Source organism: Rhinolophus sinicus, linkage group LG03 (genome assembly GCF_036562045.2).
Source record: "Rhinolophus sinicus isolate RSC01 linkage group LG03, ASM3656204v1, whole genome shotgun sequence".
NCBI classification, from domain to species: Eukaryota; Metazoa; Chordata; class Mammalia; order Chiroptera; family Rhinolophidae; genus Rhinolophus; species Rhinolophus sinicus.
The window spans coordinates 71,691,964-71,717,816 of record NC_133753.1 but is presented as its reverse complement, the minus strand read 5'-3'; the positions used below and the strand labels follow the sequence as shown (position 1 = coordinate 71,717,816).

At 40.4% G+C, this 25,853-nt stretch overlaps 2 protein-coding genes, 2 non-coding genes and 1 pseudogene across 16 annotated transcripts in view; 1 reads left to right on the top strand and 4 right to left on the bottom strand.

Annotated features, from left to right (window-relative positions):
* Positions 1–1,988, bottom strand: part of RNASE4 (ribonuclease A family member 4) — a 21,842-nt gene extending 19,854 nt beyond the window's left edge. Inside the window, exon 1 of one of the 2 annotated variants that reach the window (XM_074327976.1) lies at positions 1,964–1,988. The gene's annotated coding sequence lies outside the window, so the exon portion shown is untranslated. Of the gene's footprint in view, positions 1–341; positions 463–1,963 lie in introns of those variants that run through there. The other variant, XM_074327975.1, reaches the window with a different exon arrangement.
* Positions 745–25,853, top strand: OR6S1 (olfactory receptor family 6 subfamily S member 1). 12 transcript variants are annotated; one of them, XR_012494798.1, is made up of 6 exons: positions 745–1,687; positions 5,743–5,850; positions 11,827–16,371; positions 17,574–22,899; positions 23,633–23,696; positions 24,164–24,299. XR_012494798.1 is itself a non-coding variant. In XM_074327966.1 (6 exons), exon 6 carries the CDS (start codon positions 23,645–23,647, stop codon positions 24,638–24,640), a length of 996 nt encoding a protein of 331 aa, XP_074184067.1. In that variant the 5' UTR covers positions 754–1,687; positions 5,743–5,850; positions 11,827–16,371; positions 17,574–17,638; positions 22,599–22,899; positions 23,633–23,644; the 3' UTR covers positions 24,641–25,853. The 12 variants fall into 12 exon arrangements, 10 of the variants coding, with proteins under 10 accessions (XP_074184071.1, XP_074184070.1, XP_074184072.1 ...); XM_074327966.1 differs by having other exon boundaries at positions 754–1,687; positions 17,574–17,638; positions 22,599–22,899; positions 23,633–25,853; XM_074327965.1 differs by having other exon boundaries at positions 754–1,687; positions 17,574–17,638; positions 22,596–22,899; positions 23,633–25,853.
* On the bottom strand, positions 1,028–1,117 carry TRNAY-GUA (transfer RNA tyrosine (anticodon GUA)). The gene is given in 2 exon segments: positions 1,028–1,063; positions 1,081–1,117. It is a non-coding gene; the product is annotated as a tRNA-Tyr (tRNA).
* On the bottom strand, positions 2,269–2,341 carry TRNAT-UGU (transfer RNA threonine (anticodon UGU)). The gene has a single exon. It is a non-coding gene; the product is annotated as a tRNA-Thr (tRNA).
* Positions 4,845–5,236, bottom strand: LOC109438547 (pterin-4-alpha-carbinolamine dehydratase 2; annotated as a pseudogene).

The window sequence follows — 25,853 nt, the reverse complement described above, 5'->3', positions numbered from 1 at the left end:
TTGTTTTCAGTCGTGAAATTACTTTTCGCCTTGCCTAGTTTTTCCTTCCATCTTCATGAAGTCTCACGTCTAACTCTAGCTCTGGCCTCGCTTATTCTCCCAGATTTACGTCCTGGACCCTTCCGGACGCTACATGGGGTGAGGAGAGGCAGCTTTTTCAGACTTTAGCCCACATTTCTGAGTTCCACCAAACCCCGCCCGAACCGGTGTAGCCACGTGCTCGAATCTTGAGGGAACCGGATTGGAGCCCGAGGGCCGGAGCGCGGTTGGGTTGCAACACTGTAGGGCCCTGAGCCCCAGGACAGACGCACAGGAAGTGTGCCGGTCGCATGCTGCAGTACCTCGCGCGAGCAGAAGATCCTAGGGCAGGACTGGTCGGCCACAAAATACCGCGAGCTGGAGTCAGTTGGAGGCGAGCCAGTCTGGCGAGTTTTGGGCTATTCCAGACCCCTCGCAGTCTTCCTGAAAGAGAGTCAGGTTTTCCATCTCCCCAAATTTGCTTAAATTGTTTGCTGGGTCTGGAATTCTCTCCCCAAGTCTCATCCCAATTCACGTCAAATCCTGTCCCTCCCTCCTGATCCGGCTCGAAATCTTTTCATGCAACTATAAAAATATATAAACAGCTAAATACATTTCTAGACCTCTTTTTGCATGGATGTGTGTATAGTGTGGATCAGACACTCGGGCTGAAAGTCCCAGTTAAGGGGTTTGTTCCGCAAATTACTCCCGAAGGCCGGAGAACACACACGAGTACGTACATTATTCAATAGTCTATACCAAGGAATGGTCTTGAGTCTCCGACCTTTGAAACTCAGGCAGCTGGGTTGCCAACCAGAAACCAGAACAAACAACGTCTTAGAGAAGGAATTAAAACCTTGCCACTTGGTTGGAAGAATTGTTGCATGCTTTAACAACCATAACCGACCGGATCAATTTTTCATGATGATGTAGGGTCTGGAGAAAGCGACTCCGGGAGATAGAGAATGAAAGAAACCGAATGCAACAGTTGTTCCAAAACATTAGCTCCTCCTTCGAGCCGGAATCGAACCAGCGACCTAAGGATAACTAGACAGGAATGTGCTACAGTCCTCCGCTCTACCAGCTGAGCTATCGAAGGGAGAACTGAGGTTTATCTTGTGTAACCTCCTATTCAGGATATCGATAAATAGAGGCGGGTATGGGATAGCCCTGTGGTTACTGGCGAGTGAACAGAGTAACCATCTCGTGAGAACGTCCTGCATTCGCAGTTCATTCGCAGTGCTGGAGACAGCCCTTTTAGAGGTGGATTCTCTTGTTTCACCGCGGGGCTTCCAAGCAGAGCCAACACGTGGGCTCTTCACAGGCGCCGCAAGAGCGGGTGGATCCCGAGGCAGCCCGCGGAGAGTGGGTGTGGGGGGGTCTGTTCGACCCGCGGGCTATTGTCTTCACCGAGCGCGCAGACCTGGGGCCTCCCTGGCATGATGTGTGTCTAGACTGGGAGCGGCCACCCAGGCATCAGAGAACCGGGGGCTGGGGCTGTGGGGCACAATTTTGACCGCGCAACTCGGAGCCCAGGGAGAAGGGCACGGGCCTCCCCTCATTTCCTCACTTCCTGCGCTCGCCTCCGGACCCAGGCCAGCTGCAGCTCCCTTCCGCTCACACATCGCAGACTCGGGGACCGAGAGGATGTGGAATAGAGTATATACCGGTAAGCCCAGTGTTTCTGTGAGAACTGACTTTTGGTGAAAATATTTTTAAGGTTTTCCAAACAGGAAGCCACAGTTTCTTTGAGTCAATAACAAATTTAGTGACCCAACCTGAATTCTCCCCGCTGACATCCTGAGTTGTTCGAAAACCCACAGAAACAGGAAACCTTGCCAGATTGCCCACGTTCTGCCGGACGGCTGAGGCCCGCAGGAGAATCTTGCCCTGGGCTGCAAGCCTGCCCAGAGCGGGTGTTGAGGGCTCGATCCCATTCTCTTACCCCACTGTCCTCCTCTCCGCTCCGGTTCCGGCCGCGCTCCCGGTTCTCGCAGCGCGCGGGTCCGCACAGGCCCGCAGCGATTCCCTGAGCTTGTAATGTACTCGGTTACAACCCAGGTAGCAAAGCACCACTTGCACACTGGCACAGGAACAAGAGAGGAAGCCGTTCTACTCAACGGTGGTTATTGCGGAGGTCTGGAGTGCGGAGAGAAGATATAAAGAGCGGAATTTCCACAGGAGTGAAGGTTACCGGAGAGAAGAAGGCTGGGGGTGAGAAGAATATTAAAATAATAATGAACGTCTGTAAGGCCCCAGCGAGATTTGAACTCGCGACCCCTGGTTTACAAGACCAGTGCTCTAACCCCTGAGCTATAGGGCCTGACGGGTAGCGCGCTCGATTCTTCCCTGAAAAGGAAGACTTTTATGCTGGGCTTTCGTTAACATATCTGAGTGCTGGAAACCAACAAAGCCCGAATATCATTTCAGTCTGTTTCCCTACTGTTGGAATTCAGTCTGCAGGTTCTTGCTGGGGATCGCGCAATATTGGGGTCAGTGACAGGACCAGCACTACTTTAAGATTAGAGAAGTCTACCCAACCCAACACAGTCTAACAAAATGAAAGACCTTTTTTTTTTTTTTTGCCCTCCCAGCAGCTGTTTATGAAAACTAAGCGAAACCCGGTACAGAGAAAGTTGCCTACCACAGTTCTCTGCCTTAAATTCCTTAGACAGAGGGACCTTTCTCACAGTTCAAGTCTCAGCGCCAGAACAGGCATTCATTAACTAGCTATTTAATTCATCCCTTTATTCATTAGACACTGAATTCTAATTCTGTGCAAGGCTCTGAAGTAGGAACAAGGCATCCAGATAGGGTCTTTACCTTGAAGTCATTGTCATGGTTTTGTGGAATAAAAGAACTTTAGCTTTCATGAAAGAGAACAAAAGTAGCTGTGCCAGGTGTGAGGGGACGGTGGACAGTGCCAAGATTTACAAATTTACAGCGTGAGCTATGATAGACACAGGCCTTCAGGAGAGGATGGGCTTGAGCGGCACTTTGAAGGGAGGTTAAGGCTTACACAAGTTTGAGGGCAGTGTGATCTCTGGTAGGAGAAAAGTTATGAGCAAAGTTTGAGAAAAAGACTGAAGCATTTAAGGGGCCAAGGCAGAGAGCACTGGCTGGGGCAGATAACTGCCCTCCTGAAAGTGAGAGAAGGTAAGAACACAGGTTAGTAGGAGACAGAGAGATTTCTGGAATGAAATTTTGTCCTTTTAAAAACTGAAAATGGAAATTCACCAAGCATAGATATACAGAATGAATTGAAGGAACGAGAAACTAGAGTCAAGGGAACACCAGAGATTGGCCATGGTGCAAACGCTCAAACATAAAGCTGCAAGAGGGCAACAGTTACGGACTGGAAAGGAAAAAAATGAATGGAGGAGACACAGCGAAGACAGATTCTGCTGAAGTTAGACATGAATAAAGAAGAAATAAGAGACAATAAAGAGGAAAGAGCCAGGGAGGACTCTAAAATATTAAAGCTTGAAGAAACAAGAACATAGTTGCAAAGGAAAAAAAAAGTCTAAAGGAGACATAGGTATCTGGAGAGGGCAGAGGGGTACGAGGATTTAGGTAGGCTGAATCTGAGGTGACTGTTTTTCCCAATGGTTAAGGTGTCAGATTCTTGGGTATGGGATTTCATAAATCTGTAGATTGTTGTCTTTCTTCAGTTCTGGAAAATTCCCAGCCATGTTTTCAAACGTTGTTGCTCTATTTTTTTCTCCATTTATAAAACTGAAATTAAACCTATATTAGACCTTCACACCCTGTCCTCCATTTCTTTTAACCTCTCTTCCACATTTTCTGTCTATTTGTCTTTCCATGTTGCATTCTGGATTACATGTTCTTACCCATAATCTATCAATTCTCCCTACAGCTGTTAAATCTACCCACTGAGTCAATTATAATTATAAATTATAATTTTCAATTCTAGAAGTTCAATTTAATTCCTTTTTAAAACTACTAGGCCATTTTTTTTCTGGTTTTATTGAGATATAATTGACATACATCACTGTATAAGTTTAAGGTATACAGCATAATGGTTTGACTTACATATATTGTGAAATGATTACCACTTTAAATTTAGTTAGCATCCATCATCTCATATAGATATAATAAAAAGAGAAAGAAAAAGTTTTTCCTTATGATAAGAACACTTTGGATTTGCTCTCTTAATTATTTTCAAATATATCATGCAGCATTGTTAACAATTTTCATAGTAATCATGCTGTACATTACATGTACTTAAAAACTTAATTATCTAATAACTGGAAGCTTGTATTTCTTGACCATCTTTCTCCTATTTCCCCCTCCCAACACCCCTCACCTTTGATAACCGATCCCATTTTTCTATGAGTTTGGGTTTTATTTTAGATCTCACATATAAGTGAAATCTTACAGTATTAGTCTTTCTCTTTCTGACTTATTTTACATAGCATAATGCTCTCAAGGTCCATCTATGTTGTTGCAAATTGCAGGATTTCGTCTTTTCTATTGCTGAATAATATTCCATTGTATACACATACCACAACTTCTTTATCCATTTATCTTTATCCACTTAGGTTGTTTTCATGTCTTGGCTACTGTAAATAATAAATAATGCTGCTTGTGAACATGAGGTTGTAGATCATCTTTTTTTTTCCCCTCAAATTTAAATCATTTTGTATTTAAGCACTGATTTTACAAAACGTGGTATAAAGGTGAACTAAATTTACAACTTAATTTGTTCATGTAAATTGCCTTCAAAATACATTGCACCTAAGATATATATATATATATATATATATATATATATATATATATATATATATATATATATATTTTACATGCATTTTGGAAGAAATCACACAGAAACAGCTACTTTTTCAATAAACTTGGCCAGTTTCACATCTCTTTTGGTCAGTCCACCACTGTTATGTGAGGTGAGTGTTATCTGGACCTTGTTGTACACATTGAACCATTCTGGGTGATGATTCATCTTCTCTGCTTGTAGGGCAACTCATGACATAAAACAAAATGTCTGATTAAAATTTTTGAAGGAGAACTTTTTGTAGATGGCATCTCTTTCACTTAATTCCGACTATGGTGTTGCTTTAAGGTCAAGTATAACTTATTTCCTTTCCTCTGCTGTCAACCAATGGGCATCTGCTGACATGGCTGGGAGAGCTGGGGTCCAGCCCCGCAGAGCCACCAGCAAGCACCTTGTCACCTCCCACCCCCCACCCCACTCCTATGGCCCCAGAGCTGCCACCATGGCTGCATGCCAAGGGCTGCCCCTAGATAATCTTTTTGAGTTAATGTTTTCATTTCCTTTGGATATATTCCCAGAAGAGGGATTGCTAGATCATATGGTACTTCTATTTTTAATTTTTTGAGGATTCTCCATACTTGTTTTCCATAGTGGCTACACCAGTTTGCAATCCCACCAACAGGCCAAATTTTGTAATTTTCTATTCCTCGCAAATATTTGCCAGCTTATCTTTTATTTCTTTAAACATGGCAATTATAGCTATTTTAACATCTATAACTGATAATCTCAATGTTATTTTATCTGTTGTTTTAATTGATTCTTACTCATGTCACTTTGTTTCCTTGTGTAATTGGTCATCTTTGAATGTCTACTGCTCAATATCTTTGCAAAATTAGATGCAGAGAATTTTTGAGGCTAGGATGAAGCTCTCTTCCCAAAAAAAGAAATCTATATATTCCTTTTATTTTTCATAGGCACCTGGAGCACTATCAACCCAGAAGGACCCTAAAAAAGACATTCATGACCAGACATTACTTGGGCTTCCAAAATGATGTAAATCCAAGATGCAAATCAGGAAGAAGGTAAACCTGTGGTCATAGCTTCTCAGGAAAAGTTGAAAGCTTATCCTTTGTATTTTCCCTTGCTACACTCAGATGATTTCTGCTGCACTTCACAACAATTACCAGAAATGGGAGGATAGCGGTAGGTTTAGTTCTTGTTCATCTGTACTTTATAGGAATAGCTCTTTGGATTTTCAACTTAATGTTTGGGAAAGTGTCTTACTAGACTTTCTACCTTTGGTAGTTGCTGGTCATGACATCTGTCCCTCTTGTTTCTCCCACCCAAAGAGGCTGCCAAAACTATACCCCAGTTTTGCAGTAATTAGCAAATGTCTTCAGGTCTACAAAGGTCAATGCTCCCCTTACCTCTTGGATTCCATATTTTCCTTAGATTCTGGCCTATTAGTTGTTTATCAGTACCTTGATGCTTTTAAGGAGATATGGTAAAATTGTATCCAATATTTTTATCACTTTTCCTCCAGGAGGTTGGTCCAAATAATTAGCCCACAATTACTAGAAAGGAAATTGGAGTTGTAGTAGCTGTTATGGTTTGGGGTGATAATAATATGTCAATTGTTGGTTTATAGATTGTAACAAATGTATCACTCTGGTGTGGTATGTTAATCAATCATATTCTACCACATGGACTGAGAAGCAGAGAAAGCATTACTCCAGAAAGAGTGTAAGTGAGAGAATGCCAAGGCACATAAAAGAGGAAAGGTGATAGCCAGAAAGGGAGCCTAGATACTTTCCAAGTCCCTAGCTATGGCCCACTCCAGAGGGAGGCCTCACTGTATTCCACTCTTGGAATCTATGAGACTTCCCTGAATCCTTACAGAAACCCCCCCCTTTTTATTTTAGCAAAAATTATTTTCAACTTAAAGACTCTTAACTAACATTGAAGATGCTTTCAGTATGTGCCTCTTTACCTTACTGCTTTTGTCTTCTAATATTTAAACTAACACTTATCAAATAACAGTTGAGGATGGGGCCCTCCTGATGAGATTGGAGCCCTTATAAGGAGAGACACCTGAGAGCTTGCTTTCTCTGTCTATGTCTCTGCCATGTGAGGACACAGTGAGAAAGTGTCTATCTGCAAGCTGGGAAGAAAGCTCTCACCAGACCCCACCATGTTGGCACCCTGCTGTTGGACTTCCAGCTCCCAAAACTGTGAGAAAATAAAGTTTTGTTGTTTAAGTCACCCAGTCAATGGTATTTTGTATGGCAGCCCAAACTGACTATGACAAAAAACTTAAATGCATATTACTAAGTGAAATCTGAAAAGGCTACATACTGTATGATTCCAACTATATGACATTCTGGACAAAGGAAAAACTATGGTCAAAGTAAAAAAAAATCCATGTTTGCCAGGGGTTAGGGGGAGACAGGGATGATACGCAAAGCACAGAAGTTTTTTTAGAGCAGTGAAACTATTCCATTTGATACAGTGGATATATGTCATTATATATTGGTGAAAACCCATAGAATGTGCAACACCAAGAGTGAACTTTAATATAAATTTGGGGTGATAATAATGTGTCAATGTTGGTTCATCGATTGTAGCAAATGTACAAGTCTGGTGTGGAGTGTTGATGGTGAAAGAGGCTGGGGGTGGGGTGGGGTCAGGAAGTATATGGGAGTTCTGTACTTTTTACTTAATTTTGCCATGAATCTAAAACTGCTCTAAAAAATAAATTCTATTTAAAGACCCCACAATATTTCTGAATTTATATGTACCTAATAATATAACTTGAAGATATAAAAAGCAAAAGTTGACAGAACTAAGAGGAGAAATCGAAAAATATATAATCATTATTGGATATTTGAACAATCTTCTCTCTTAGTAAGTGATAAACAAGTAGTCAAAAAATCAGTAAAGACATCGAACATTGGACCAACACAGTAACCCAAATCTGGTATTAAGTGATAATTGGATGGGTTTCTAAAAAAAGACATTTGCATAAAGTTTACTATCCATCCTTTGATAGCTCAGTTGACAGAGTGGAGGACAGGAAGATGTATATCCTGGTAGACATGCTCAGTCCTGATTAAGGCTCAAAGGAAAATACAGGTATCTTGCATAGTACTGTCAAGGTTGCAGACTTCACCTTGTCTAAGTCCATAAAATGGACATGATAAAAAATACACATGGACTTAGAAGATCAAGTGAGATAGACTGTAAATATAAACTGTGTTTATAATTTATTTGGTTTCTCTGAATACTGAGCACAGTTGTTACAGGATCAAAGCTGCCAGAGTCATGCAGAGGTCTATAGTAAGTCTCTGAAATTGGGAGACAAAGTATTCTACATTTGAGAGTCAAACAAGAAAGAAGCCAAAAAATAGTGGATGAGATTCCCTATTCTTGGACTGACATCTTGCAGGTGCATTGTTCCTGGACCTCAGACTCCCAGGCTTCAAATCTCAAGTTCTTTCACAGATGAGAAAGATCCCTGGCAGCGAGGGTCCCAGTGAGCTCAGGTAGTTATTTTGGACACGTGCAGAGCTTTCCATGTGGCCCAGGAGAGGGTTAGGTTGCTAAAGCATTTCTCCTAGTTTCTCTGGAATACTCATTTATCATTGTGTCATGCCCAACATGGCCAGAGACCTCAGAAGATAGCATCATTTGATTCCATTTTTGTGTAGTTCATCTGAGACCTCTAGTGTTTATAGAGCTGGCGTCCTTGAGACGACTGTCTTATACATGTCCTATGGGTAGTAAAGTGGCCACTACAGTTTCCCAGTATTGGAAGGCCCATTTCCCTGTCCTTAACAGTAGGCTTCACTATTTTGCCAGGCTTTTCCTTCTCGTTTATAAATGAGGCCTCTTGTTTATTCCTAGTGCTATCACACTGAGCACAAATCTCTTCCCCGATACTACTCCCAAGAGGTCTGTAGGTCTTTGACTCCTCCAATTCTCCTTCCTCACTTCTATAAGAATTCCAAAATACAAAACTGATCTCTACTGCAGTGGTTCTCAAAGCATGGTCCCTGGATTAGCAGTGCCAGCATCACCCAGCAACCTACTAGAAATGAAACTTCTCAGGTACCAGGTTTACTAAGTCAGAAGTTCCAGGAGTTGACTCCAGCAATCTGTCTTTTTTATTAGAACAAGGCCTGCAGGTGATTGTGACGCGTGCTGGGTTGAGAACCACTGCTGCTTGAAACTTGGCATCTTTCTCTCCGTAATCTCTCTCCATACCAGAAGGGAGCTCCAGCCCCAACATGCTTACACTGCGACCTTTGAAAATGCATTTCAATTCTTGTTCAGAGATCCCACAGATCTCAGAGTTAGCAATCTTCCTTCCCCGCCTGCTCCCTTCACTTTTAGGTCGAAACTTACGGGATTTCAGGAAGAGATCTGAGTCCACATTTCCTCCCTTTTTAAGGACACCAGTCATATTGGATTAGGGCCTATACTAAGGACCTCATTTTAACTTGATTACCTCTGTAAGGACCCTATTTCCAAATAAGGTCACATTTTGAGGTACTGGGAATTAGAACGTCTATATATGTTTTTTTTGGGGGGAAAACATTCCATCCATAACAAAGACCATAGAATTTTATGGGAGGCTTTTCTGAATATGCCCTTTATGTGTCCTGAAAGCCGCCACTACCATCATGGGATTAATTTTCCCGTCTCTTGGGAAGCATAAGTGATTAAGAGACAATGACTATTGTCTACTTTAAAAAGTTAAGCCAGATCTGGGGGCTTCTTCCGTAATAGAGACTGTATATTTGCAAGAGAGGGTGAAACATAGAACATGAACATATACAACATCCCTGTTTAAAGCCTCTTTGTGGAAATTTGCCCCCAAATATTATTAATTTTATCAAATGAAGGATGTAATTGGATGTCACCAGGGAGCCACAATTTCTGCCCTTGGAAGGCAGAAAACTGCCCCAAACATGCCCGAGCTTTTTGCTGAGACAGTCACCTGTTTTTCTCTGCAAGTCTAGGCAGTAGTTGTGAATTAAATCCTCTGCTCCTGCCACACACTAGCAAAAGAGACACATTTCCGCCTATGGGTGTTCTGTAATTTCCACCTCGTTGTAATCAAAAGGAGCAAGAGTTCCTTTTCACATAAGGACCGTGGAAAATCGAGTTTGGTGGACCCTAAGACAGAAGCTCTAACGTTTGAGGTGAGGCTCAGACTGACGTGTGGCTATTCTTTCCTGTGTCAAGAGGAGTGGGAGTGTGAATCTATTTTTCTCGCCCATTCTGGCCCTGCTTCCATGCTCCTGTCCCGAGGCCTGAAGGCTTGGGCCGCAGGAGAAGATGAGGAGCAGAAGCACACTGAGTTCTCAGGCATTAGAACACCAGCCTGTGCTCAGAATCTGGGCTCAGTCCCTAGGGAAGGGGTGGGGTGGGGCGGGGATCCCGTCATCTCCTTCCCCATTAGCCAGTAACAATAGCCGTCGCGTGGCGGACCGCGCGCCTAAGACAGCGCAGGGGAAAGGGACCCCTCTCTGGGAGACGCAGAGATTTACGTTCCAAAGAAAAGCACCGGAGGCTTCCCAGCTGCATGCAGGAACCGATCCGACTTGAAAGGCATGCAGAATGGGGGGAGGAAGACGGCAGCCTCGGCTCAGGCCTAAGGAAGGAGCTGGCATGCTTTAGCGCTGACTGCCTTCACGTTAGGTCGCAGGGAGCAAAAGGCAGCTAGGAGACAAGAATTTTTCTTGGTTGTTTAACGCACAGCGTACGCCTCCAAGAGATGCGAAGACTCATCTCCCGGTTTCAGAATCGAAAAGTATCAAACTCAAAAATTAGCAAAGAACTGAAGTCCAGGCAAGAGGTGGAGCCAGGGAAAGCCAGCTTTGCTGTTCTTTATTGCACACCACAATCCTCAGCACTACCCCCAAGCAATCTGGAGCCTAAATCAGGGAGTTCACTGGTCCGTTGCATAAATAAATAAACCTGTGGGTGTTTACTGGGCTTCAAGCTGATGCTGACGCGATCCCTGCCTTTCCGAAGACAATACGGTCTAGATCCTAAGAGATTTGCTTCCTTCCGGAGCAGCCAGTTTGTTTTGAAGATCTCTCCTGGAGTAAGAAGAGCTGTTCAAGGTGGGAGCATGTAGGTTCGAGTCCTAGTGGAGCGGAAGAGAGAATAATTTACTTAGCATCCTTCGTTGATATTTAGAATCAGGGTTTAGAGTTGAAAATATAGAAGCCTGAAAATTTCGGGCAAAATGATATAATTGCTAATTATAGAGAAAAGCACTTTATAGTCTTGGTGGTGTGGCCAAGCGGTCTAAGGCGCTGGATTTAGGTTCCAGTCTCTTCGTAGGCGTGGGTTTGAATCCCTCCGCTGCCAGTGTCTTGTTTTTAACTTGTTGATAACTGTTGATGTTATCACTCCGGTTATACGTTCTGTAAATCCATGCAGGGGGTCCCCTAGTATCTGACTTTTTTGAACACTGACCTCTGGACTGGGGGGATAAGACCAGTGAATGAATGATTCACACATAACTTCCCGCAAGGCAGCTCACAGGTCAGTCTGATACTTGGACCACCAAAAGACCCACTTCTTCTGATCTACGTGTTCTGTTTGGAAGGAATCCCATAAGGTTTTGCCAAAGGGATGACATTTAGCTGGGGCTTTCAAGTCGAGAGAGGAGAGGTAGAGAGTCTTGGAACCTTGAAAGTGCAGGGTGTGTCCTATAAAGTCAGGCACAGAGGCAGCAAGGAGTGAATGAGCCTTTGACTCATCATACCTTCCTAAGTAATCACTTGGAATGCTTTCCCAAGTATTCACTCAGAATACTTTTGTAAGTATTCACTCAGAAAAAAAAAGTCCCAAGCAGAGCTGAAGAAAATATTTGGTCAGTTGCACACAGCACCAGAAGTGTCCCTGTTGCTGTCTTTCAGAAGCTTACTGTGTTTCCCACAGGATTTTCTCTTATTTCTCCACCTGCTGCTGGTCTCCCCACACAAGGGCACTCCCCCCACCCCCCACTGTCACCTACCCTCTCTTTTCATCTCTCTCTCCAGGCTCACCTCCAGCAAAGGAGATGGTTAATCAGGAAGTGAATCATCAAGGGAGGCAACTGCTCATCAACTCAGAGAACTGATTCAACTCCCAGACTTGAGCCAGCCAAGGAAGACCATTCTGACCCCCACCTAGCTGGCAAAGAGTCCTAGGATGGGTTCAAAGTCAGAATTTGATCTTAAAAAGGAACATTTTCAGTTTTTGACCCTTGAGGGCAGTGCCCTTCCGGCCTGGTGTGCATGGCCTTTGATACCTAGAGAGTACTTTGGGCTCCACTGTACCCAGGTTTGAATCCAAACATTGTCCTTTCCTCTGGTCTTTGAGAAGGAGTCACTGGTTAATTTTAGTAGGTGGTAATGGAACCTGACTGGCCTGTGGTCTAAAAGAGGCAAGAGTTAAGTTTGTTTATGTGGCTTGTTACTCTAGTCAACCTTGACGATAGTAACATTTTGTACTGGATAATTCTTTACTGTGAGCATCTGTTATGTGTTTTATAGGGTGTTTAGCGGCATTCCTGGCCTTTACCCACTAGATACCAGTAGTACTATACCAGCTGTGACAACCAAAAACATCTCCAGACATTGTCAAATGCCCCCTAGGAGAAAAGACTAAAGGTGCAACTATTATCTCCTGTGTGTACTTGTCTTTTCAGTCTCTTAACAGTGTCTTTTGAAAGGAAGAGATTCTTAATTTTGATGAAATATAATTAATCATGTTTTTCTTTTATAGGTCATGCTTTTGCTGTTGCATCGAAGAAATCTTTCCCCAACACAACTTGACAAAGATTAAATTCTAAATATTTTACAGTTTTGGTTTATGATCCATTTTGAGTTAATTTTTGTATACGGTGTGACAAACAGAGAGACCTAGAGGGACTAGGAAAGGGCCCTTTCTATATTTTTGGTTTCTCATTTTAATCTATGAACAACCTCACTTTATTCTGGTACACCATGCCTGGCACTCCACATGCAGTGGTTTGTGGTCTGGCGATGGCAACCAAGTAGTATTTGGTGACTGCCAAATACTGTACCCCACACTTTACCCCAATGTTTAAATACATTAACTCCACACTGAACTTTATTGGCTGCGATGCAGCAGGCATATGGAGAACAAGCTGCTGGCCCAAGCAGATTTTGAATTAACAGGCAGGACAAGTAAGATGTCCTTAAAAGAAATAGAATGGCTTATTGGAATATCCTCAGGCACTGGAGTTGGCTGCACTTGGGAAATGTGACAAAATATTGATGCTCCAATACAACCCATAGAGAGTCTGACGTCATTGGTCTAGGGTGCGGCCTCGACGTCAGAATTTTTGTAAGTTCCACACGTGATTCTAAAGAACAGCCAGGGTTGAGAACTACTGCTCTAGGGATATAATTCTTATTTTAGATGCGATGTGCCAAGTTAAAACCTGACTGAGCCCTAATTCTCTTTTGAAAAATGGTGTCAGCCATCAAATGAAAGTTATGTGTAAAGGAGGACAGACTCTTCTGTGATAGTAAAAATTGCCTGATGGGAGAGGGTAGCTGCAGGTATTGGAAGCCCAAGTCTGGCCTCTGTATAGCTGCAGGACTTTCTCCTATCACTTCTCACCAAAATGTTTTTCTTGGAAAAATGAGCATACTCGTATTGTGTCACTGGGCTAGGAGGAAGGCCTAGAGATGGTGTTCCTTCTGGGGCCTGGGCATAACTTTGCAGGGGTGTATTGATGGTTCTGCTCAGGGAGACACTGAGTTTGTCAGCAGGGAGCTTTAGCACTGTCCTCTGTTCTTGACATTTCCCTGCAAAGTTCCAGAGCAACAAGAACAGACTCAGAGGGTCAATTTGCAACGTTGAGATGCCCTGGGAGACCCCTAACCCATCAAATTCAAATGATGTTATCATCTGCGCTCTCTCTGTCTCTCTCTCTCTCTCTCTCTCTCTCAACAGAAAGAAGACATCTCCAAATGTCTTAGGAACAGAGGGTAAAACCATGTGAGGGCTTTCACCTTCTCTGAAGAAATAATTTGGTGGAGCCTGTGTGCACCCTTTGCTATCTCAGTTGGTAAAAGGGAGGGCTGTAGAGTTCCATTGGCATCTTTAGTTTGTTGGTTAGATTCCAGCACTAAGTAGGTGCTCAATCATTTGCAAATCCTTAAAACTCTGTTATGAGTCATACTCCTTTGAAGCTAGGATTTTGTGGCCTTAACTAGTTTCAACCTTTGTTTATCTTCCTAAGAAATTTGTGGCAAGTCTGAAAGGAAGCCAACCAACAAGAATAAAACAATCAACACGTGTAAAAGGCAGGCAGCCCCAGTGTGTGATACAGATTTCATAGGCCCTGCCCCTCTGCTGAGTGACTGGGCTTCCCGCACATCCTTGGGGATTCGAAGGCTCAGGGTGACACAGAATTCAGCGATTGTGACTTTGTGATTCAGGAGTTGAGGTTTGTGGTCCTGTTTCCAAGAGGGTGGGTCAGAGAGGGCAGCATCTGGGCCTGAAGCTATCCAGCCAATCCTCGATCCTCGCCAGGTCAGGTGCAGGTCCTTGAAGCAGGAACAGCAGAAGGAAGGGATGAGGGTCATAAACTGGTACCCGAAAACTCCTGGTCTGTTACCCACAAGGCATTTCTCGATCATCTGGAAATGGCTGTTGAGTGGGACCTGTTTAATCAAAATCTCTGAATGGTGTGGACCGAGATATACAGATACAGATATCTTTAATTCCCCAGGTGATTGATTCTAAGGCTGTTTGGACTCTATTGACTTCAAGATTTTCAGAACTTCATAAGGGCAGGTGCAACAGCTACCCTCCCAGGTGGTTCCAAAAACTCGATTTCTCCACTTTGTCTTCTAAAATAAAATGCCTTGTTTGGTGTTTACATCTCCACTAAGAAGAAACAAATCCTAGTCAACTGATGTGCCCTCTGACATATCTGGTAGATCGGAAGACATTCTAGATCACCAGTTTGATTCCAGCTCGAAGGAGATGTTCAGGTTTTCTGTACATCAGTGGTACTCAACCATGGGTGATTTTACCTGCCCCTTTCCAAAGAGGAAAAAAATAGCAAGTTGTAAAGTACTGGGAACCATATTGGCTTAGGACTTTTCAATACCAACTCTGGAAGCTTGCAGACAAGGAAGAAAATGCTTCAAAATAGTGAAGGAAGATGTTTTCTAACAGAATTCTATAACCAGTCATATTATCAGTTAAGCAGTAGTGTAGAATGCATTTTCAGGCACTCTAAAAGATCTGAAAGGCTTCAGGTTTCAAAAATTACATTTTTTTTTGGGGGGGGGTAAAAAATTACAAAAAGATTACCACAAAATTTATAAGGTCTCAAAAATTTACTTCCTACACATTCTCATGAAATTATTGGATGATCTAAACAAAGAGAAAGACAGAAAACAGGGATAGTACACTCTGATATAAGAGAGATGAAGAGAATTCCTGAAACTGTGGAGAAACAGGATTCTACCATGCATGAGGGCTTGTATCACTCAAGATGCTTTCTCTCATCATATTCTCTTAAACGTTAGGAAGAAAACTCATATTTAGAGAAAAAAATTACTTTGGACAACAAAATCAGACCCTAAAAATAAATGAATGCTTTATATATTAAAAAGTTATATTCTGTCTTCATATTTGGAATCAAAAGGTCTATCCTGGGGTGAATTTTTTGGTATCTGTCCTGATGGTGTCCCTTCAACAGTGTCTCTATGTGAGGTTTGACCTCTTATTAAAAAAAATCTGACATAACACACTGTTTTCTTCTAGAGAGGTACTAGTGTCAAAAGCTCTAAGGAAGAAATGTAGAGAGTTCTGGACAATGCTAAAAAATGGTTAACTTTATTAAATAAAGATCGGTTCATTTGAAAAATTTTTTTAAACTATGTGAAAACCTGGACAAAGAGCATGTAAATATCCTGTTACATAATGAAATCTTGTAGCTTAGTAAAGTTCTAACAGTATTTGAACTAAAAGAGGTGACTTGCCAGAGCAATTTCAAGAAAATACTGTCTGAATTTGTCGTGTGATTCAAAAATGAAGGGAAAAGGAAGCCTACTTAGCAGATCTTTTTTATCACATGAGTCTGTTGAACTCTGTTGTACAGGATCTTGAAACGTTTCCATTGCTACTTGGGCTTGAGATTGAGTAAGACTATCATCGTTTATTTGAAACCATCTGGATGAACTGTAGAAAAAATTTAACTATTTTCTTTCCCTTTCTAAAAAAGTGATTGAATGAGGGACCCTTTCTCTGAATCTTCTGTTCAGTCTATGAATTTGACTTTGAGCCAATGTCAGATCGTACACACAAGATGAGATTTACTGATTTGCCCCTAGAAAAGTTTTGGATTTTTCCCATTTAGAGGAAATTCATCAATATTTTGTTGCACTTTTTGATTTCTTACATGTGTGAGCAAGCTTATTCTGCTTAAGTATAAGTATCAAGGACAAAAACCATCTCCTCCCAGTTGAAAATGAAATTTATGTATGCTTATCTCAAGTTTGACTCATAATTGAGTATTTATGCAGCAAACTCAAGTACAGGCTTCACATTAAAAGGTAAATTTCATTTAAAAATTCTTTTTAATTAAAAAAGTTACATGTTGTAAAACCTAACATATGTATAGTGATTTTATAATTGTTAGAGATGTATTTAAACTTGATCATGTCATTCAGTAAGATTTCTTTTTCAAAGTGTTATATAAAATCATGTCAGTTAAAATGTATGAATTTGAGTGTCAGTTAAAATGTATGAATCAAGGACTGTGGAGTAGGTATCTCCTGTTTGTATTTTAGATTTGCATTGTATTTCTCTGTTCTTTTTAATTCAGTTCTATCTGCTATTTGTTTTTTCTTGGAAGCTCCCTTTATGTAAATATTTGGTAATGGTATTCTGTCTTGTTTTCCTATGTTGTTATGTACTTCCCTTTTAAAACATGGAAAGGGAAGAAAAGAAGAAAGAGAATAACTGTTCATTTGAAGGAATTTGTCATAATGAAAAAGATAGGCTTTTGCATTCAATGTATTATTTTGAATCCTATTTCCTTAGTTTGAACTGTGATTCTCTGTGTTTGTTTGGGGGGTGGTGGTGGTAAAAACACAGAGAATCCACTACTTTAGGATCAGAAAGCAGGTTGTTGCTGAGAGGGTTGAATTCCTGTTGGAACTGGTAGCTCATTATTTACACTTCCTGGCTCTAAGTAGCCCACATGGTATTTGACATTCCCCAGTGGCTGGTTTGTTAATTTTGTGGAATTAGAGTTGTCATCTTCAGGGAAGTATTCTAACATTCATTAAATTTTACTGAAGAAATTGTGTATTCCTAAAAACTTAGAGTCTTTAAATAGATACCTGATTGTCACTACATATTTCTGAGGCTTTTTTAGTATGAAAAATTTCAAACATACTAAAAATAGAATAGTATAAGGAATCACAGTGTAAGCAATGCATAGTTCCATGAATTACCAATTCATGGCCAAGCTAATTTTATCTAAACCCCCACTCACTTTATTTTGAAGCAAACTGATACCATACCATTTTGCTGTAACTTGTTTTACTTACAAATTGATACTTAAATATTTTGATGTGATTTCTACCACAATAGGATTTTTACTGATGAGGAAAACTGAAGTCAAAGAGATATCAAACAATAATTAAAGCAGAAGTATAATTCAAGAATGTTACAATTCACTCATTCAACAGATTTGTCAAGCTAATAGTCACCTTAGTTTAAATATTTTTCTTCTGCTCCCTATGTACAGACAAAGTTTTCCAGGGTATCTTGTAAGCAAGAAACAAGGTGAAGAACAGCATAAGAAGGTCACAGGTAAATAAATAAGCATTTTGACATATATATATGTCTCACTGGAAAGATGCACAATAAAATAATGAAAATGGTTAATTAGGGAAGGAAATATGGTATGGATGGGGATGGGGGACTAGGACTTTTTAATCTATAACTTGTTATGTTTTTATTTTTGAGCCATGTGAGTATGTTTTATATTTTTAAAATAAATGCAATATATAAATGCAATATTTTCTTCTAACACATTCTATTTAATGCAAAAACTAGGATAGTCCTATGATCAAGTCCATTTGAAAGTATTATAAGCTGAATACCAAAACAATTGTCAATTGGATAATAAGCTATGTAATTTTAAAAAACTACCTGACTTTGATCTCATCTTTCTGCTGTAGCCTTAATCCTTATAGTTCAATTAAAAACTTAAAAACATTTTTTATTTTTTAAAATTATTTAAACTGCAAGCAAAAACAGTTCATCCATTTCTCCCACCACCTGTCTGTTCTCTATATCTATGAACGACATTATTTATTTATTTAGATTCCACATATAAGAGAGATCATATGGTATTTGTCTTTCTCTGACTTCTTTCACTTAGCATAATGCCCTCAAGTTTCATTCATGTTGCAAATGGTAGGATTTCATTCTTTTTTACATCTAAATAACATTTCATTGTATTTGTGTGTGTGTGTGTGCATATATATATATATATATATATATATATATATATATATATATACATATCTCACATTTTCTTTATCCATTCATCCATCAATGGACACAGGTTGTTTCCATATCTTGGCTCTTATAAATAATGCTGCAATGAACATGGGGGTGCATATATCTTTTTGAGCTAGGTTTTCATGTTTGTCAGGTAAATACCCAGCAGTGGAATTTCTGTGTCATATGGTGATTCTATTCTTAGTTTTTTTGAGGAATCTCCATACCGTTTTCCATAGTGGCTGCACCAATTTATACTCCAACCAACAGTGCACAAGTGTTCCCTTTTCTCCACATCCTTGCCAACACTATTATTTCTAGTCTTTTTGATAATAGTCATTCTAACAGGCATGAGGTGATATCCCATTGTGGTTTTGACTTGCATTTCCCAGATGATTATTGATATAAAGCAAAACATTTTCATGCACCTCTTGGCCATCTGTATGTCTCATTTGGAAAAATGTTTATTCAGATCTTCTGCCCATTTTAAAAAAAATTTTATGGGGGAATATTGGGGAACAGTGTGTTTCTCCAAGTTGCTGTACCTCAATCCAGCTGTGGAGGGCGCAGCCCAGCTCCAAGTCCAGTTGCCGTTTTCAATCTTCAGTTGCAGGGGGCACAGCCCACCATACTATGTGGGAACTGAACTGGCAACCTTGCTGTTCAGAGCTTGTGCTCTAACCAACTGAGCCATCCGGCCGCCCCTCTTCTGCCCGTTTTTTAATCAGATGGTTTTCTTTTTGCTATTGAGTTGTATGAATTCTTTATATATTTTGGATTTTAGCCCCTTATCTGCTATAAGATTTACAAATATTTGCAAAACCCATTCACTAGGTTGCTTTTTCATCTTGTTGATGGTTTCCTTTGCTGTACAGAAGCTTTATAGTTTGATGTAGTCCCACTTGTTGATTTTTGCTTTTGTTATTTTTGCTTTTGGTGTCAGATTCAAAAAATCACTACCAAGACCTATGTCGAGGAGCTTACCACCTACGTTTTCTCTAGGAGTTTTATGGTTTCAGGTCCTATGTTCAAGTTTTTAATCAATTTTGAATTAATTTTGTATGGTATAAGATAGTGGTCCTGTTTTATTCTTTTGCATGTGACTGTCCAATTTTCCCATTATATATTCTTGGCTCCTTTGTCATAAATTAATTGACCATACATGAGTGGATTTTTTTTCTGGGCTCTCCATTATGTTCCATTGATCTTTGTATCTGTTTTTATGCCAATATCATACTGTTTTAATTACTATAATTTTGAAATATAGTTTAAAATCAGGGAATGTAATGCCTCTGGCTTTAATCTTCTTTCTCAAGATTACTTTGGCTATTCAGGGTCTTTTACAGATTTTAGCATTGTTTGTTCTATTTCTGTGAAAAATGTCATTGGAATTTTGATAAGGATTGCATTGAATCTATATACTGCTTTGAGTAGTATGGCATTTTAACAATATTAGTTCTTCCAATCTGTAAGTATGGAATATCTTTTTATTTATTTGTGTGTTTAATTTCTTTCTTAAATATCTTATAGCTTTCAGTGTGCAGGCCGTTCACCTTCTTGGTTATATTTATTTCTAGGTATTTTATTCTTTTTGATGTAATTGTTAATGGGATTGTTTTCTTAATTTCTCTTTCTGAGAGTTAATTATTACTGCATAGAAACACATCTGATTTTTGTGTATTGATTTTTATCCTTCAGCTTTACTGAATTTATTACTTCTAAGAGTTGTTTAATGGAGTCTTTAGGGTTTTCTATATATAATATCATGTCATCCATAAATAATGACAGTTTTACTTCTTTCCAATTTGAAAAGGACTTTTATTTATTTTTTTGCTTAATTGCTCTGGCTAGGACTTCCAATGCTATGCTGAATAAAAGTGGTGAGAGTGAGCAGCCTAGTCTTTTTCCTGATATTAGATGAAAAGCTTTTCACCACTGAGTATGATGTTAGTTGTGGGTGTTTCATTTATGGCCTTTATTATGTTGAAGTACATTCCCTCTATCCCTGCTTTGTTGAGAGTTTTTGTCAAAAATGGGTGTTGAATTTTTGTCAAATGCCTTTTTTTTGCATCTACTGAGATGATCATATGATTTTTACCTTTCGTTTTGTTAATGCGATGTATCACATTGACTATTTACAGATTTTGAACCACCTTGCATTCCCTAGAACAAATCCCACTCAATCATGGTGCTTGATCCTTTTAATGTGTTGTCCAATTTTGTTGGCTAATCTTTTATTGAGGATTTTGCATCCACGTTCATGAGGGATATTGTTGGCCTATAATTTTTTTTTTCTTGTGGCCTCCTTGTCTGGTTTTGGTATCAGGGTAGTGCTGGCCTTGTAAAATTAGTTTGAAAGAGTTCCCTTCTCTTCAACTCTTTTGGAAGAGTTTGAGTATTAATTCTTTTTAGAATGTTTGGTAGAATTCACCAATGAAGCCACCTGGTCCTGGTTTTTTGTTTGTTCAGAGATTTTTGATTACTGATTTGATCTTCTTACTAGTAATTGGTCTGTTCAGATTTTCTATTTTATCACTATTCAGTTTTGGTAGGTTGTATGTTTCTAGAAATTTATCCATTCTTTCTATGTTGTCCAATTTGTTGGCATATAATTGCTCATGTTCATAGTAGTCTCATATGATCCTTTGTATTACTATGGTATCAGTTGTAACATCTCTTTGAGTTCTGATTTTATTTATTTGGGTCCTCTTTCTGGGTGAGTCTAGGTAAAAATTTGTCAATTTTGTTCATTTTTTCAAAGAACTAGCTCTTAGTTTTACTGATCTTTTTAATTGTTGTTTTGGTTTCTGTTTTTATTTATTTCTGCTCTAATCTTTGCTATTTCCTTTCTTCTACTGATTTTGGGCTTCATTTGTTATTTTTCTAGTTCCTTGAGGTGTAAAGTTAAGTTGTTTATTTGAAACTTTCTTGTCTTTTGAGATAGGCATTTACCTCTATGAATTTCCCTCTTTGAGCTGCTTTTGCTGCATTTTGCTTTAAAATTTAAAAAACATGTATGGCTCAAATGTGATTTACTAGCTCTTAGATCTTATGGTCTATCTTTTTGCTTAGATCTTTCTTTCCCACAGCTCAACAAACAAGAGCTTCAGTTTCTAGTTTAATTTTTTTCAGCTGAGCTCATCCAATTCTACCAGCTCCACTCCTTCCTCAGAATATAAAGTGATGGCACTTCTCATACCTCATCCATGCTTCATTTAGGTATTTTCTTTTCTCTAAAAAGGAGTATGGAATTCAGCCAAACTGAGTTCCAGGGGGACCTGTATACCGTTCCTCTCAGCTCAAGATTTAACTGGTGTTCATCTCACAAGAGCAGCTGCTCCTTAAGTTGGGGTTCAGAGAATTTTAGCTCACATAATTTATTAAGCACCTAATGTATGCCAGGTACTTGCTTTGTGCTGGATATGTAAAGATCAAAATATAATTTCTGCCTTAGGAGTGCAGAGTCTGGCAGGGAACACAGATGAAAATGCAGAGTTACAATACAATGGATTAAGTATTGAGACTGAGATCAACAGAATGTGCCACAGTTCAGGTCGGAGAATGGGAAGAGTGGTGGGATTGAGAGGGGTGGATAGGGGAAGTTACTCAGAAGAACTCATATGCACCAGAGTAAATAGAGTTTGAATAGGAGTTAGTCAAGTTTTTAGTCAGGGGCATATATGGAATACAAATGGAAAAATGTTAACATTGGTTCAGAATTCTAAATAAAGTTTTGAGTGTATGGTATAGTATATGCTATTACTAGAGGATAAAACACAAGGCTGGGAGAAGCAGAAGAAACTGGAGATAATGCAGGGAATCTTCTCCTATCTTGTCACACCCTTGGGGCTCCTATCACTTCCCAACCTAGAAGCCAGGGAAGGAATTCCCAATACCATTTTAAGTCTTCAGGGAGAAGATACTATGTCTGTGTTACTTGGGAAATAGACATTTCCTCTGAGTGCCATGTAGGAGAAAATTGGATGATGATTGTGGCCTTCCATAGCTGATTAAACTCGATTCTTTCTCTTATTCCCACTTTGTTGCCCCAGTACTTTTGCAGGGCTCTGGCTTGTGGTGGTTGACAGATAAAGGCAGAAACATTCCCAGTCATCCACTGTTGAATGAAGGTTCAGCCTCCTTTACAGATTTATCAGTCAATTTCCATTGAATCACAGATCTGCCTTGGTTCTTTTAAGAATTATTTTCTCTTTGTCTTTCTTACTCTCTTATGGTTTTATATCCTCACCATTTTTTCTAGCAGGCACTACTGCTAGCTGGGCTCCTGATATCTGGATCAACCAATCTCTGTTTTGGAGCATCTCCATTGGAAGCTCAAGTTATGCATGAAGGATCCTACCTTTCACTAGAGGGATTGGTTAGAAGCCAATGACTTCTTTAACCATATCCTTCCCTGCACTCTGGCTAATGCCAGGAACCAGGGAAGATGGGGTCTAAAACAGGAAAACTGAGAGTTTATACATAAAACACATCAGCAAAAAAAATGAAGACCTGGCTTTGAATGGAACATTTTTTTAACCATTTAGAGATGAAAAGAACTGTAGGTAAATGCATTATGTCTTTTCATAGATAGATGAATGGTTTAACACCGTCCTATTCAGCCCTTGCCTTTCAGCCTCATGTTGTTCTTATAGTGACATAGCTTGCAGCATAGTGAGATTATTGTCCTGCACTGGAAGTGTGCCTGTTCAAGCCTAAGGCAGTGATCACATTGCTGAAGACACTCTTTCTAAGGGAAGAGAAAGATGGACCCTGATGGTTGACTTGACCATGACCTGAGGAAGGGGCAGCATGATACAGCCTCCTTAGAATCAGAAAGCCCCTTTGTTTACAAGGCAGAACAGGAGCATCTGAGGAATTATCCCTGGAAGAAAAGCACAAAAGAAGCAGATTATCCCATTGCTGCCTGTTTTCCTGGTCCTCATTGAATGGAAATCATATTCTTCATAAACTCATTTCTCTGATATTTTTGCCCCACTTGGATGCACAGTGATACAGTTATTATAATAATGAAGTATCACCATTTAAGATCTGAGAATAGGAGATGTGAAGATGGAGGCTCTTGGCATTTTCATACCTAAATTTTAACTACCCTTTGTGGAAAATCTATACCAGTTCCAAATTCAATTAGATGAGAACTTCAGATCTTTCAAATCTTAAGAGGATTTGTGATTGGAGAAAGTGGGGATATGTGTGCCATATCATGATTAAATAGGTTTCAGGATTGTTCTGGGGAAGACCTGTCCTCACCAAAATTATGTTCATTTTGTTGCACAGGAAGTGAAGGTAATGGCTCCTGCTGGGAACCAGAGCGGTGCTGTGACAGAGTTCATCCTGGCAGGTGTCCCGAATCTCAACAGCACAAAAGCAGAACTGTTTTCTATCTTCCTTCTTGTCTATCTGGTGACTCTAACAGGCAACATGTTGATTGTTGGGGTGGTAGGAGCTGATACTCGCCTGCAGACTCCCATGTACTTCTTTCTGGGTAACCTGTCCTGCTTAGAGATCTTACTCACTTCCATCATCATTCCCAAGATGCTGAGCAATTTCCTCTCAAGGCAACACACTATTTCCTTTGCTGCATGTATTACCCAATTCTATTTCTACTTCTTTCTTGGGGCCTCTGAGTTCTTGCTTTTGGCCATCATGTCTGTGGATCGCTACCTGGCCATCTGTCACCCTCTGCACTACCCCTTGCTCATGAATGGTACTGTGTGCTTTCAAGTGGCCTTGGCTTGCTGGCTCGGGGGCCTTCTCTCAGTGCTTGGCCCCACAGTGGCTGTGTCCTTGCTTCCTTTCTGTGAACAGGATGCTGTGGTGCAGCACTTCTTCTGTGACAGTGGCCCACTGCTCCGCCTGGCATGCACCAACACCAAGAAACTGGAGGAAACTGACTTTATCCTGGCTTCTCTTGTCATTGTGTCCTCACTTATGATTACTGCTGTGTCCTATGGTCACATCGTCCTGGCTGTCCTGCGCATCCCCTCTGCTTCAGGCCGTCAGAAAGCCTTCTCGACCTGTACCTCCCACTTGATGGTGGTGACCCTCTTCTATGGAAGTGCCATTTTTCTCTATGTGCGGCCATCACAGAGTGACTCTGTGGACACTAACTGGGCAGTGACAGTGGTAACGACATTTGTGACACCACTGCTGAATCCATTCATCTATGCCTTGCGCAATGAGCAAGTCAAGGAAGCTTTGAAGGATCTGCTAAGGAAGGTGGTAGCAGGCTTTTGGGGGGATTTTTCACTTGCTAAGAGTTTCAACAAGAAAACAATGAGGTGAAAGTGGATGGATGTAATAACTACTCAACTCCAAGTTTTCTCTATTGTCACTCTCTTTCTTATTGTCATCATGGACATCACCAAATGACTGAGTTCTGGAACTACTACAGAACTGGAGTCATCAAGTCTATCCTTCTCTTTCAGGCAAAATTCCTTTATTTTATCTCATACATAGATCCATATTATTATTGATATATCATAATCAATGCCATCATTACATCATAAGACCCTCCAACCTGTGAGGTCTTAACCTAAAAGTCCATGGTCACTGGGGAGTCTGAGGATGGACTTCAGAAAACTTATAAGCTGCATTGGTATGTGAATTTATGTGTTTGAGGTTATATGTATTTGTCTGGGAAGGGAATCTATAGCTCTAATCCAATTCTCAGAGGGATCTATATGTGACCTTCACCGCAAGTTAAAAATGACTAAAATTCTCAGTAGAGTCTTCCAATTGTTCATGAAAATCAAGAATTAAAAAAAAAAATCCTTATAGGGCCAGCCTGGTGGCTCAGGTGGTTGGAGCTCTGTGCTCCTAACTCTGAAGGCTGCTGGTTTGGTTCCCACATGGGCCAGTGGGCTCTCAATTACATGGTTGCTGGTTTAGCTCCTCGACTCCCGCAAGGGATGGTGGGCTGTGCCCCCTGCAACTAAGATTGAACACAGCACCTTGAGCTGAGCTCCCGGATGGCTCAGTTGGTTGGAGCGGGACCTCTCAACCACAAGGTTGCCTGTTCGACTCCCGCAAGGGATGATGGGATGTGCCCCCTGCATGGGATGTGCCCCCTGCAACTAACAACGTCAGCTGGACGTGGAGCTGAGCTGTGCCCTCCACAACTAAGATTGAAAAGACAACTTGACTTGGAAGAAGACCTGGATGGAAGTACACATTGTTCCTCAATAAAGTCCTGTTCCCTTTCCCCAATAAAAAAAAATATATCTAAAAAAAATCCTTATAATAAAAAATGAATAAAAACAAAACCTAGAAATTATCTGGATATTTTTGTATATATTTTCTCCAAAAAAATGCATTTACTGCCAGGTGGGAAAAAGGTAAAACAAATATTAATAAGTGACTTATTCACTTCTCCACAGAAATCCAAGGTGCCTTTGGAAAAGCAGATCAAAGAGAAATTTCATGAATAGTAGCATTTAATGTGTTTTTCTAATTTGCACTTTATTACAAAGATGAATTAAAGACATCTCTACTCGTT